At 38.9% G+C, this 14,400-nt stretch overlaps 1 protein-coding gene across 7 annotated transcripts in view; it reads left to right on the forward strand.

The window, feature by feature from the left end:
* Positions 1-14,400, forward strand: part of GALNT18 (polypeptide N-acetylgalactosaminyltransferase 18) — a 328,712-nt gene that overhangs the window by 196,885 nt on the left and 117,427 nt on the right. For 6 of the 7 annotated variants that reach the window (XM_056353154.1, XM_056353156.1, XM_056353153.1 and 3 more), the window contains exon 3: positions 12,779-12,971. In XM_056353154.1, the coding sequence (XP_056209129.1) occupies positions 12,779-12,971 (193 nt within the window). Of the gene's footprint in view, positions 1-3,080; positions 3,241-12,778; positions 12,972-14,400 lie in introns of those variants that run through there. The other variant, XM_056353158.1, reaches the window with a different exon arrangement.

The raw sequence follows: 14,400 nt of genomic DNA on the forward strand, positions 1-14,400 counted from the left end.
TGCTTTGAGTTGAACGAGTGTAGAAGAGAGCTCGCTTCTGTTTCCTTATGTGAACTTTACTTTTGGTGTGACTACTCCGTTTTGTATAAAAGCTGTACATAGGACTAATTAGTGTCACAACCTGAAAGCTCTTGGCAAAATAAACTTTTCAAAATAGTTAAGTGCTTTCATGTTTACTTCAGGTGTCAAAGATTTGGGTTTCTGAGATAAAACACACTGAGCTTTTAAATCCTCTCAGCTGCACAGATGCAAACTGCACTAATCCCAAAGAAAAATGTGGTCTGCTATTCATTAAATGCAGATGAGATTCCTTTTTTAGTAAGCACATAAGCAGATGCCTAAATTTAGGAACGTGTACTGTTACAATCAGGGGAATATTCTGAATCTTTCTGTCTCCTTTCCTGTGCTGGAACTCACTGTGGTTTGTCTTTGAGAGGTCTCTGACCCTAAGCTTTACCGTGGAACCTGGTTTATTCTGTCACCTTTACAGAGTGCTCTTTATATGTAGCTTTTATTGACTGTACATCTGTACCCTTTGAGCTTGCTTTGTGAACCTTTCCATATTTGCTAAGAACTGAGGAATGCTAGTGCCTTGTATGTTCAAGTATTTGTTCAACTGTGATGACAGGAGGATGTAATGAACAGGAATTTTCATTATTTATTAACTGTGCTGAGAGGAATTGGTTGGGTGCTAGTGGGGGAAAGGAGAGCGGAGGAGGCTGGAAGTCAGCCCAGAATGGCCACTTCTTTCCCTGCCCACTCAGTCCAGGGAGTCCTGCTGCGGGGTCCATGGGCTTGCTACAGCTTCTCCTCCTCCTTTTCAAAATCCATTGTTTTCCTCTCCTTTCTGTCAGAGAACCTCTGCTCACCCTTTTGGCTTGCTGGGAAGAGGAGGGGAGAAGAAAGAGCCAGGATGGGGTCGGGTCAGGAAGCTGGAGGAAGGTCTGTGGCCGGAGCAGTAATTGCAGTAAGCTGTCACCGCACAATGGGCCATTAGTGGAGAAAGTAATCCCCTTCCTTTTGAGTAGGTGAAGTAAGGAGCCTGCCACCCTGGGCAGCTATCCACTCTGTTTAAATTTAAGCTGTCCTTAAACCATGGTAATTAAACACCTAAACCTCCACAAAAAAACAGCCCCAGTTATTTGTTTAAGTGATAAACTTTATTTTAGTTCTAAATAAAAAATACATTGCGTTTTAAAACAACCTTCACACTTGTTAACCATTCAACCAGTAATAATAAAATTACCTATTGATAAAATGCAGTTCATCTGTTTGGTGGAACAGAAGTTTAACAACGTGCAAGAACGGAGCAAAGCAAGTTGGGAAAACAGGAAATAGCATCCAGTGCCAATTGCAGGATGACTTTTGGCATGAAGAGTTTTCATTCTGTTGGAATTTGCTCAGAGCATTACATGACCAACATGTTAGCTCCTCAACAAAGAATAAAAGATAGGGATTTTAATGTTCACAGGAATGAAAATTTAAAATAACGTAGGAAGCCTCAACATTGATCATTTGACCCAGAATAAATAGTTGTGTATATTAAATGTAAAATATCTTCAGAATCTGAATGTCACCTTTTGAAATGATGTTTTTAGAGGACTCTGTGTCCACTGTTTGCTCATCCTACAGTGGTCAGTGATGAAGTTTCCACTGTCTTCTGTGACAGCAACAATTGCGGAGGAGTAAAGATGTGAAAGCCCTGCCTCAGTACTGTAATGAAAGGTCTTCTTCCATCTGGTGGCAAAAATGGTCTGCATTTTGAGCAAAAAATCTTTATACCTTTAATCCGGTGACCAGTGCTTAGTTACTGGTCTTACCCAAGAATGTTTGATAAATCCTACCTGACTCCACTTTAAACTGAGGTAAATCTCTGAATTGAAAATAACCAAACACCAAAGCAGAGTTCCACAATAATTCAGTTTTTACATCCATTTACAAATAAAAAATGCTTGTAAATGCAGTAGTGTAATTGCATAATACGAGGTCTTCTGTGTTTCTACTTATTTATTCCGCGGTGATGAGGAAGTAGTTTTTAGAAATTTCAGTTTTGCTACTGAGCATCAGGTAGAAGTAGTCTTTATTTCTGGTCCTCTCTGTTTCCGGATGCAAACTGGTGTCTCATCTGTGAATTTCTGTTCTCTTCAACTCCTGCCTGGAAAAAATACACAGTGTAATCAGCTTACTTAATGACAAATGGTTAGGCAAGCATGAAGTTGTAGACATGGAAGTAGTTTGCTCAAGTCCTCCTGAAGGCACCAAAGTCAGTGGAACTTCTTCTCTGTGAAGTTACTGAACATTTATCTGTTCGGTAAAATGTTTAATTTGTACATTGTTCTATTTTTTTTTTTTTGTACAGTGCTCAGTGTAATGAAATTTGATGAGAATTTTGCAAAATATTATCACAAATAACTAAAAAATTGATCATTATATATGATAGCATGCTGTCTTTTTGATCCAAGACAGGAAATGATTTGACAGTCTGATCTAACTAGCGTGGGGGGAGTGGTATTCATGTGAACCAGAACCATGACTTGGAATGAGACAGTCATGCTGCTTACCTGAAAAATTAGATTGGTAGTAGTGCCCTTCTCATTCCTCTGGCCGTTACTCGTACCCCTGTGAGTTTCTAGCAGTTGCACTGCAGTTTGTGGTACACAGATCTCAATGTTACAAACGGAAATAAAGTTGCCAAATTAATTTTCAGGCAGTTTTTAGCAGATTATTATTCTGTCATTAGCCTGTTATTCCAAAAACCGATGCATGTTTGCCTACAGATTAAGTTCAAGTTAGTGCTTTAAGTACAAAATTTTCTGAAATGAGAAAAATAATTTTGCTTTTTAAAATTTATTTCTTGTAATGAAGACAACAGTAGTCCTTTAAGTGATAGTAAATCAGTAATTCTTCTGACAACCCTTTATCTCAAAGGTCTTAGTTAATCAATTATGTGTTACTTTAAATAAATTGATGCTTTTTAAAAATCTGGTTTCCCAGTATGAAGAGCACAGAGAGGTATTGCTTTGGGCAATCTTAAAAATTTGCTTTAGAAAACCTGAAGGTTTGGAACTTGTTGTCCTTAGTCTTCAATATCCTTATAGTGTATTTTTAAAAAATCAGCCTTTTACCCACTTGAGAAGACAAAATTGGTCTTTGTCAAAATATTGGTGTCAATGGATAAAGACAGTCTTGAAAGTGCAGTATTGGTACCTGTCAGACAGCTCAGCTCTATGTCTTCATCTGGTAAGTAATATGAGAGGAAATTGATTGTACTTGAAAATACGTATTTCCTTGGATATTCTTTCCAGCAAGTGAAAAGCTTTTACCCTAGTTTCAGGTTGTCCAGGCCTGTAGTAACTTTGTTAACTTTGCCAGATTGATGCAGAGACCTGTCTAGCCTGATTCATATCCATGGCACAGTTATGGCTAGAGGGGAATTTAATAGGCTAGTAGTGAGAAGTTATGTAGTAGAAATAACAATGACCAGGATTTATAGCGTTTTCAGATCAGAGCAGGCTATTTCTAGTGTATACAGGAGAGATATAGAGCCCTTACCAAGACCTTGTTCCTATAAAGTGTTGTTTGCATGCACCTATACAATATAGTTCAGCATTTACTTGATGACCTAAAAATAATTTTATTTTTCTCCTATATGTTTTCTTACCCGTAGGAAATAACCACTATAATAGAATTTTCTGGTTAATTAGCCGTTTATAAGTTTGCTACTTGCAGTTCTGAGAGCTCTTTAACAAGTTCTGAAGAAGTTTTTAAAACTTCAGATTTCTCTTGGAAGACAAATATTCCTGTTTCTTATACTGCCCTCTAGTGCTGAGCGTATTTTGAGACTCATCTTCAAGTATCTTCAGTGTAAAGTAATTTTGTGCAGTGATTTTTTAGGAAGTGTTAGGAAATCAATGTCTGCCAAAGCAGGAGACGTCCACCTTCTCTGCATGAATGTCTGCCCTTTTTTGGATGAACATACTCACATATGTATATCATGTAGAACAGGTGGTTATGTACAAATGAGACAAACATCCCATTGTCCAAACCCAAAAGCTGCTGATGTTTTCAGCCTGACACCGCTACCAGCCAACAGTCAAATAAAATTAAGTTCAGGACACATAGCCCGGGTAAGTAGAAGGTCTTGCAGTATTCTGTATGAGTGACTTGCAGCCTTCTGGGACCAGTGGCTTCCCCTATGTCTCCTCCGTGGGAGAAGCATCTGGCTCTCTTACATTTACAAGTGCCTTGATCCTGAGCAAAGTGAAGCCGAGTCTTAGGGGACTAGTTAGCAGAAGTGAGCTGCCTTCTGACGTTTTTGTGAGTGGATTCGTCACTGCAACAACTCACATATTGTTGCTGTTCTACCTGCATTACTTGAAAACCAAACTTGCTGAACCCAGACTGCCCATTTGCTGCATAAGACCTTGAATCACTGTCATCGGCTTTCAGTAAGTACATATTAGCATCCCTTTTTCAATCTCTTGTGATGTGTTAACTCCATTATTTCAGATCTCAGAAGACTCTGTAGTATGAATTTCTCAATCCAAATTCAAAGATCTCATGGATCTTTCTATCATCAAACATCTAATATACCCAGATATTTCTGATAAGAAGTGTCTGAAAGGACTTGACAAATTGGTACATTATTGAGAATATGTTGCACTGCTAATCCCTTTATGAACGCATGCTTGATAAATAGTTCGCTCCCACAGTCTCGTCCAGTGAACAGTTAATGGGAAAATCTAGGTGATGTAAATACAGGGGAGAATGCTATGGGGACACAATGTGTGGCACCCCTGCCCTGGGGAGCTGTTCAGGCTCTCTGTGCAGTGCTCATGAGCACTGGTGTCAGTGTGGCTCTGGGGGAGACCTGGCTGGATCTGTCCAAGGCTTCCCGAGGGCACAGGGTTCCAGGATGGCCTGTTTGGTGTGGGTACGAATCTGGATAAAGATTCCAAACAACTCTCTCTGGCTCTTAGTTTCTATCTACTTGTCTCATTCATATAGGGAAAATACAGTTTGATGTTTATGTCTCTAGAACTTGTCAGTGACTTCAGGGAGAGGAAGGGCTTCTGCTAAGCAGCAGAACCAGACTGGATTTCCACCTTAATACACACAGTAAGCATGAGATTATTTCTCATGAAAAAAACTAACCTGAATTTCTGTAAAATATTCTGGGTTTTTATAAACAAATGAAAAAAAAATTAGCAGCACTCCAGTAGCTTACCGTTATGCATGTATATTGGCTGCGTTAAAATGCAATAGTGGTAACATACCAATTAATAATAATGAATTGTGTTTCAAGTTCTCAGAAATGTCAAAAAACTTGTTGAGAGTTTTGGATGTTTCCTGCTGTATGTGCTATTATATACACTTTAAAGTACTGATTGTATACTACTCATAGGATGATTGTGGCTTCTTGGCAGTTAGCTTTACAGGAAAGATTCACCTCTTTTTTTTTTGGCATGTTTTTTCCCATCCCATCTCTCTAATCTTACTTGTCAGTGTTTCTTTCATCACCCTGTACAAACAAGGAGGTAATGTAATTTCAGAGATTCATTTACCTCGTAGAGGATTTATAGCAGTGTCCTGCATGGGATCAGCCTTCCAAGGCAGGAATTGTCAGACTGTAATTATTAAGGATGCTGATAATGTGTTTGCATTAATTACAATAGACCTTGAAAGTGGGATCTTCCTCTGTATATCTTCCTGTGTGACAAAATTTAGGTGAAGTTTTCACACTTCTAAAAATTCTATCAAGGCTCTATGACCCAATGCAAATCTGGGATTTTTACCTGTCATGGGGAATAGCCTCTGGGTATGGAGGGTATATGTTGGCTAACAGGGGAAGGGCATATGTAGAGGAAAAGGATGAAAGGATCCTTACTTCCACAGTAAGCTGAAATGCTATTGCCTGCAGGAAATCAAATATAGATATTATTTTTTAATTTTTGAGTGCTGGGAGCCAGAGTCTGAGGCCATTAGGCCTATGAAAAAGTCAGTACTTTATATTCCTGAAACAATTCCCAAAGTACCAGCAGAAGCAATCTAACAGATAAAGTTGCTGTGCGCTTCTTCATGATTGACTCAAGAACCTGAAGGCTGCTGAGGTTGTGAAAGTCAGTTCCTTCACTTCCTTCAAACTATGGTACTCTTTCATAAAAGCATTTACTAGATTATCTTGACTTCCTAAAAATCTAGCTGCTGAACATCAAAGAGAGCTGAGGTTTCTTTTGTCTTTAATGATAGTTTTCTTAGATTCACATCATGAGTCCACCTTGTAAGGTAAGGCATATTTACTGCGTTACCCCTTTAATCATTGCATGCTCCTTCCTTTCTAGGCTGATAAATTAGCGTCATGCACTGGAGAACTCTGAAAAGCATGTGATCAAAGCCCTTCTGCCTACATCCTGGCATCATTTTTCTTTTGTAAGCCTTTTACACCTGAGTGTGTGTAGTTTTGCTCAGTTATTGATGCATTATACGTGTCTTCAGCTGACATAGGGGTATTTTTGCAGATAGGGTATTTTTGCTGACTGACTGTTTAACCCTTCTCGTTACTGGCACTTACTGAAATCAGCATATAAGGTTACCCTGCAGATTTTGTAAAGCACTTCTGATACAGTGGAAGCCATTTTTGCAGTGGTTAAGCTTTGATATGAAATACTACCGCTTTTGTGAGTAGAGCTGCAGTCAAATGAGGGGTAGAAGCAAACAGATCTTACAGACTAGTAACAACAAACAACATGTCTGAATCTGTCTCTGCAACTATATTTGCAGCCTTTTTCTGGCTTGATCCTTTCTCTTAACTGTAAACCTGTTCATAGTAACCTTTCTTAGGAAGCAAAGTTGAAATCTCAATGAAGCTGGAAAAAAAAGAGTATTTCTTAATGAGTTTGAAAAGTTTTCATGGAGATGGGAGTTTATGATGTCAGTGTGCCTTTCTGGTGAAGCTGGCTATTTTGTTAGTCCTGTCATTCTCAGCAATGTTGGTCTGAAGAGATTTTATTTTCTGAGGTATGCAATACAGATGTGAGGGTTGGTTTTTTTCCAAACCTTACTTTCAATTCTTACCATTTAATCTGCTAAATGCCAGCTGTTAATGTTATTACATGACTTCACAAACTTATTAGTTAAGGTGATCAGAAACTGGAAGCAGACACTGATTCTCTCATAGTTTTTCGTAATTCTTGATAAGGAAGTATGATTGGGCAGGATCAGCACGTGCATAGCAGATATGCAAGAAATATGTTGATGTAACATAAAATTATACTGGTGACAAAACTGAAGACAGTCTTTCAAGGAAGGTCACTGCTAGACCTTTGCATAGCTGATGCATCAGTGCTGTTAGAGGTGCCGTTCATGGTTCTGAAACAGATATAGGCATTTGTTCAGTAGAAAATATCCCTATTTTTATACATTATAATTATATTTTATACAGTATAGTTACATTATGCAGTGTTAATTAAATAATTGTATTTTGCCAAGATGCTTGAAGACTACTACAATAACAGTTGGATACAATACACTTCATTTCCTTCCTTTCACAACTTAAGAATGCTGTTGTAAATTAAGTGGTTGTCTTTTACTACCATGGAAATAATGGTTTTCATGGTGGGCACAATGATTCCTGTGCTATTATTAGCTGTTACCTCATGATGCTATAAATACGGTTGGTGGTAATCAAGAAAATCCCCGCACACAGAGAATCACACAGAATAATTCTTCCTTGAGCCCAGGTTCTGGCTTGCAGTGTCATTTGTGCCCACGTGAAAGAGTAGCAGAGGATACTGGTCCATGCTCTTGACAAGTTGTGGCACCCTCTCAGCCACATCCTGGCCCTTAGCTCCCAGAAGGCAGCACACCTCACATGGCTCCTTGTCAGGCTGGCAGACCGGTGCCTCAGTGCCTCTAACAGAGTCACCCACAACAACCACACAAGGTTTATTTTTGCAGTATCCACTGTGCGCTGCTGGTACGGTTTCTCCTTGCAGACCTTGCTTGTGGGTGCCTAGAGTTAAAACTTCATATCTGATTTTGGTTGTGATGCTGGAGGGTGGAGACTGAAGCAGGGTTCTGCTTTTGTGGGTCTGTGGGTCACAAGGATCCAAGTTGCCTCATTATCTGTGGAGTCCACTACAGGAACATGGTTCTGAAACCACCTATCTATCTCCATCTCTGCTCCTTTAATCCTGCGCAGCCTTTTAACTGTTTCTGCAAATCAGCCTCCTTACGTAACGCGTCAATAACCTGTGCCCACTCTATGGGTACTTTTCTTTTCTCCAGGAGGGCCTGGGCCCTTGTGACAACCTGCCACATGTATGGAATTCTCCTTCCTTACCAGTTCTGTCTGAGTGGAAGCATCAGGTATCTCAGGCGCTTGCTCTGCAGAAGCACTGGTTTTCACTCTGAGGCAAGTGTCCACCAGTATGGCAGAGACCTAGAGCACTTCCCTGGGCTGTGGGCTGGCAAGTGGGGTGCAGTGCCCTTTCCTGAATTGCTCCTCACTGTCTGGTCATTTTGTCTATCATGTTGTTCCTTGAGTACCAGTTGTATGAGTTGCCGTATGAAAACTGGGAGAGATAAATGTGTAGTGACAAAAAATAACAAAGTGCAAGTTATAAATAGATAGTGAAGGAAGGGAGAGGAAGGAAAGGGGTACACAGGTACACGTACAGCAGTTGAGATCAGTGAAAATAAATGCGTAACTTGATGGGATAGGGACTACCTTGAGTTTTCTTGTTGCTTCTAACACATCGCTTGTCTGTAGTTCCGTAGTAAGGGATAGAAATTTTGTTGCCTGTTTGCTGCTTGGTTGTACGACCTCTGAAGAAAACAAGTATTTAATTTATTATCAGTTAACACAGAAATTTAATTAATAATTTGGGTATTAGGAAATGAAGACAACGTGGGGCACCTCCTACTCTCCTGAAGTTGATCTTCTCTAATTTTCTTTTGCCTCTGTTGTTCTCTCTCTACCCTTGCTCTTTCTTTCTTGTAATTTTGTGCCCTTTCTGAAATACTTTTTCACATAAGTGCCACTAGTTTCACTGATGGGCTTAGCTTTGGGCAGCTGTGAGTCTGTTGGGGAAATGGCTACGTCTGGCACAGGGCAACACCTTACCTTCTCTAAGCTATTTCTACAGTCCCTCCACTACCCAAATCTTGCTATTTGTACCCAATACACTAGAAAAGGCTGTTGAAACCTCTGTGTGTGTGTGTTCCGTTCAAGAGCCATGTTAACGCAGGTTCATTCAGCTTCAATTGCTAATAGAAGTATCTTTTAGTACTAGGAGAGAATTGCTTTTGTGTCACGTACAACCTGGATTTCAGTGGCGCCTTCTGATTTGGTGTCTCTGACTTATTCTATATAACGAGCACTACAAAGAGGAATCAGTGAGATCAGATGAAGCGATAGATTTTATATGAAGATTAATTGCATAACTAGTACACATGATCCAGAAGGTATGAGGTAAAGATACACGGATGCTTTTAGAAAACAAACTTGAGGGTTTTTGACTCAGGTAAGCAGTGTGTGACCCACCCCGTGCTGATGCCATGAGCAGCCAGGCTTCTGGAAGGAGACTTCCTCAGCCCATGTGTACAACCAGCTGACAACTGTGCGATTTATCTCTGGTTCCAACTGATTTAACGTCAAAGTTTCAGTCTGCCAAGAGTTAACACCAGGCTCATGTCTGTGTACAGTGCTGCTCTTCATATTGTGTGAAAAGTTAATGTGGAGAAGACCCCATATTAACATTTGCGGCAATGTGCTGCAGATGGTAAGCTTTCTTCCCACAGGAAGAATGGAACTGATCTTTCGTGTTCGGTAATAACTGAGCAGATAAATGTGTCTACCTTTGTATTGCTTCAGGCAGTACTACTTACTGGCTCACCTTTGAGCCTTGGCTTCCCATGATCATTCTGCAACTGTAGAAGCAAGTGGTAAGAACAATGGGCTGTGAGACTTCAGGCCAAGATCTATTTACAGAGACTAAGGCATCAAATACACTTGTTGACTAGTTGAAGGGCAGATTATGGTCTTATAATAATTGATTTTATTTCTTGTGAGAGACTGCCAGAATAAAGTCACTTTCCCCAAGGCTTTTCAGCCAAATAAAAGGAAGAAAGACTTTGTCATCAGAGATATGTGCTTAATGCCATTGATTGTAATTGAAAGTTCTTGTTAATGCTTTTTTTCCTGTAGAAGAAAATATTGAAATAACATGTTTACTTAGTATGCAAAAAACAGCTGTGACAAGTGGTCTGTTAGAGCTTGTAAACTAAAATCACAGGTAGCCATTGCTGGAAAATCTTAGTCTTGCAGCTACAACATGGATTAATGAGTGCTTTTGCAATCGGAAAACAGCAAGAGATTCATAGATCACTTTAGGCAATATCTTGCCCTCAGAATCGGTGGATAGAATTCAATAGATGCCTGTGTGATTCAGTGAAGGTGGTTGTTCGTGGGATGGCTCTTCATCCATGGAAGATTACCCTTGGAACTGTCTTTATTTACAAATGCATATGCATGCACTACTCTTACCATGAGTCTTATTTTTCTTCAGATGTCTTCATCCATTGAGGTGCTGTTTGCATGTGGGTGGATCCTACAGTCTTCTGCCATGAGTGTAATAATAAATATAAATAATATTTTAAAATAAAAATTATTTTAAAAAAATATCAGGGAAAGTGTACTTGATTTGGAGAAATCCAGATTAATGTAAGACACAACAGGCGGAACAAATACTTGCATAGTTTTCTTGATTAGCGTGAATGTAGATGTTCTTGAAAAGTGCCAAGCTACTGGCCAGGATCAGGAACGTACCTGATCTAAAGATCTCTTATATGTGAAGATAGTTTGTGAAATTCTTTGTGTAAATTCAAGTTGGTTTTTTGGAGTTCATGTAGCTGTCAAACAACAGAGATATCTGTGACTTTCCCCATTGCTGTGATTTTTGTACAGGTATTTAAACACTATTCTGCATTTTTCAAGTTAGGACTTTCTAAAATGATCTGAATTTATCAAACTTTCTTAATTTCCATTGCAGAGAGCTGACAATCTCCACTCTTTACATGTTCATCTGTGTGGTAGCCAGGCTTGTCAGAGTAGTTTCTTAATTTGACTGAGGGTTTAGCATGTCTTTCATCTTTGAAGAACATGAGCCGAATCCAGAATTCAGGCTGCAGGACAATGCTCTGACAAGTAAAGAAACAGTATGTATTCACAGAGGTTAGATTGTAGTGCAGGGAAGCAAGTGTCATTAGCTTCCTGTCAGTATTGTAAGGGGAAAAAGGAAAACATCTTGAATGAATGAAGCAACTTAGTTTTCTCAATTTATGTTTACACATTTTTGGGTTCTTTTTAGTAAAAGATCAAAGAATGTGCTTCCTGGCATTCTTTAGGAGTCAGGATTCTGGTGGTGTATACTATCAGTACATGAGCTGTTGTCTTTAGGTGTTTCCATGCAGCTAGCTTAAGCCACCTGTCAGATCCGTAGGTGACTGTGTGGGTGCTGAGGACGATTTGGACACTGTTGAAGTTTCTGTCTATTGGACACATTTGAAGACTTTTCAAAGATTTTATTTTAGTTTTATAAGTCTCTGATGAAAAAGTTATGGTTTGTGGGTACAGCTCGTCAGGAATGAGAGTTTTATTTAGCTGGTTAGTTGTTAATGTCTATGGAGACTGTTCTTAAGTAATTAGAACTTCCAGAGAGTTAAGATTTTTTTTTTCTTTGTGAGGCTGTAGTTTATGGTGACAAATTGGGGTCGTCTTTCTTTATTAGTGTGCTGTATATCATAAAACATTTACATAGACAAGAGATTTTCCGGATTAGATTGTGTGGTCCAGTGCAGGAGGACAGAAGGGCTGACTGGAGGAGTGAGACGGTGCTGTTAGAGAGCACCTTACAAGTCACCTTGAGCAGGCTTCTTCAACAACTAAATGTTGCGAACAAATTCTGTGTTTTCATTGTACTGGAGTGCTTCTTAATTTCAGTTCTACATGTATCATTTCCCATCTTCTCTATTTGTTCCAGCAGCCAGAGATGTGGCCTTGTGGAACAAGACAAACCAAGCAAACAAAAAAATTTATAATGACACAAATACCACAAAGTGATGATTCCAGTAGATCATTGCATGCACATAAATATGGACTAAAAATTTGAATAGGCTGGATTGGTAAACCGGACCATAAAATTATTGTGTGACTGAAACTGGTTTGCTATTTAAGCATGGATGCCATGTGCAGTGCATTTTTTGTCTGTTGAATCTGTAGTTTGAAATAACTTATTTTACACATAGACTTTGACAGCCATTTTGTGTGTTCTGTACAGACTCTTGTCTTCCTTCATCTTTGCTTTTTCTCTCCAAAACTTTAATCTTTCCTAGCAAGATAATTCAGGCTGAAATTAAATAGTTCATCTTTGTGTATAAAAATAAAATAACATTCCTGTTGTCTGATAGGCCTTCTTTTGAAATTTAATTCATTTAGATTTATCAGTCCTTATCTTTAGTCTGATTGTGATGAAAAAGAATTGGTTTTAACTAACTGTATTTTGAATATTAAATTTTGAGCCTTAGGTCCTAATAGTTACATTGCCACAAGAGGTATGTGAGGGCATGTTACGTGAAGACTTACAGGCTGCTTTAAGATGACAGCATGTGCTGTTCTGTGTGCTGTTCTCCTAAAGTTAGGTTTTTTTAAAGTAACATACCCTAAATCCTGTTGGAATGAAAGTCTAAAATTGTTTCTTTTTGTCTTTGTCTTTTGTAGAAGCTCCACCAAAACTGGAAGAAAATCCTGCTGAAGCGTTCACTGACTCGTCTCTCTTTGCTCACTGGGGCCAGGATCTCAGCCCTGAAAACAGGCGTATCGCACTTAAACAGTTCCAGTATTACGGCTACAACGCTTACCTGAGTGATCGCTTGCCGCTGGACAGGCCCTTGCCTGACCTTAGGCCCAACGGGTGAGTGCTGTAGTTCAACATGGCATTGTAGGTCCTGAATTTGCAGAGTCTGTTAGCTCCTTTTCACCTGGGGGTTATGTTATGTGATCATGTAGAAGGTAGGTTACGTACGGCGGCCAGAATGAGTCATTTCTATGCAATATATGAAGGCTGGAAATTTCAAATGTATCCTGGAACACCAGTGTCGAAATTAAGTCCTGTTAAAATCCCACTAAGTATCCATTAAAATTTTCCCGAGATTCTTTGGAAGCTTAATTTCACCTACAATTTACATTAGATAGCAAGTGTTTGATTGCTAAAAGAATAACCTTTTTTATGTTAAATTTGAGTTTTATCGTAAGATCTGACTGAGATAGGAAGAAAATAAGAACTGCTCTTTCTGAAAGCCCCTAAGTTGAGCTCCAGTGGTGAAATACGCAAGCGTTTAGCAGCTGAAAGTCCATGGAGCCTTTTCACTGGGCTGTTCTCTGTTAGGATGCACGCATGTCAGGCAGGGTGAATGCATCCACTTTTACTCCGCAATGGCTTGGTGAGAGATGGGTAGGACCAAGGGAGTGAACAACCTTCCCTTCAGAGCGTCTGAGGCCTGTTCTGTTAGGACCGTTCAGAGACAGTTAATGCTCAGCTTCCTTCAGCCTTGGAGATACATCTGAGCCTTTGAACAAACAGCAGCTCTGGGGATGGGGAAATGGGTGAAGGGAAAACTACTTTTTTGCAGCTCATTGAAATAAACATGATGGGTGCTTACTGAATTGACCATGTGATATTATTAATTTATTTTAACCAAATGTTTTAGTAACTAAAGGAGCAAGCAGTGCATTTTGCCATATATTAAGTTGTCTGATATTAATGAAAATATATGAACACCATCCCAGGCAGCACTTCAGCAATCTTAAATATATATATGCTATATATTATTGTATATTACATTTTAGAAGTGTTTATGTTGTAGATTTGTAGAAATAATGACTTTAAGGAAATCAAAGTCCATGCAATTATATTTGTAGATTGGTTAAATCAGTTTAGCACTGTCTGTAGGGACAATCTCTCTTTCTTTCTTTTTTTTTTTTAATAATAAACTAATTTAGAGGAAAAATAAATCTTCTGTCACTAAAAGACATCAATGACAGAAAAGTTTCTGTTCTTATGTCTCTTTTGAAATTACTCTCCTAAATTACTTCAATCTAAATTTTTTATAATTGTGGGGTTTAAAAATTAAAAAGACAGAGAAAATGAATGTTACTGTAGCTGAAAGAAATAAATTATGGTTGTGATTTTAAAAGAAACTCCAGTTAGAAATGAATCATGATCCTAATTTCTATGCAGTTTTTGATTCTTAGTTAACTATCTGCCAGAAACATGTTAGACATTGCAATATGTTTATGGATGCATGCATACAAAATAACAGCTTAGTAATGGTAGCTCAGGA

Source organism: Falco biarmicus, chromosome 10 (assembly GCF_023638135.1).
Source record: "Falco biarmicus isolate bFalBia1 chromosome 10, bFalBia1.pri, whole genome shotgun sequence".
Classification (NCBI taxonomy): domain Eukaryota; kingdom Metazoa; phylum Chordata; class Aves; order Falconiformes; family Falconidae; genus Falco; species Falco biarmicus.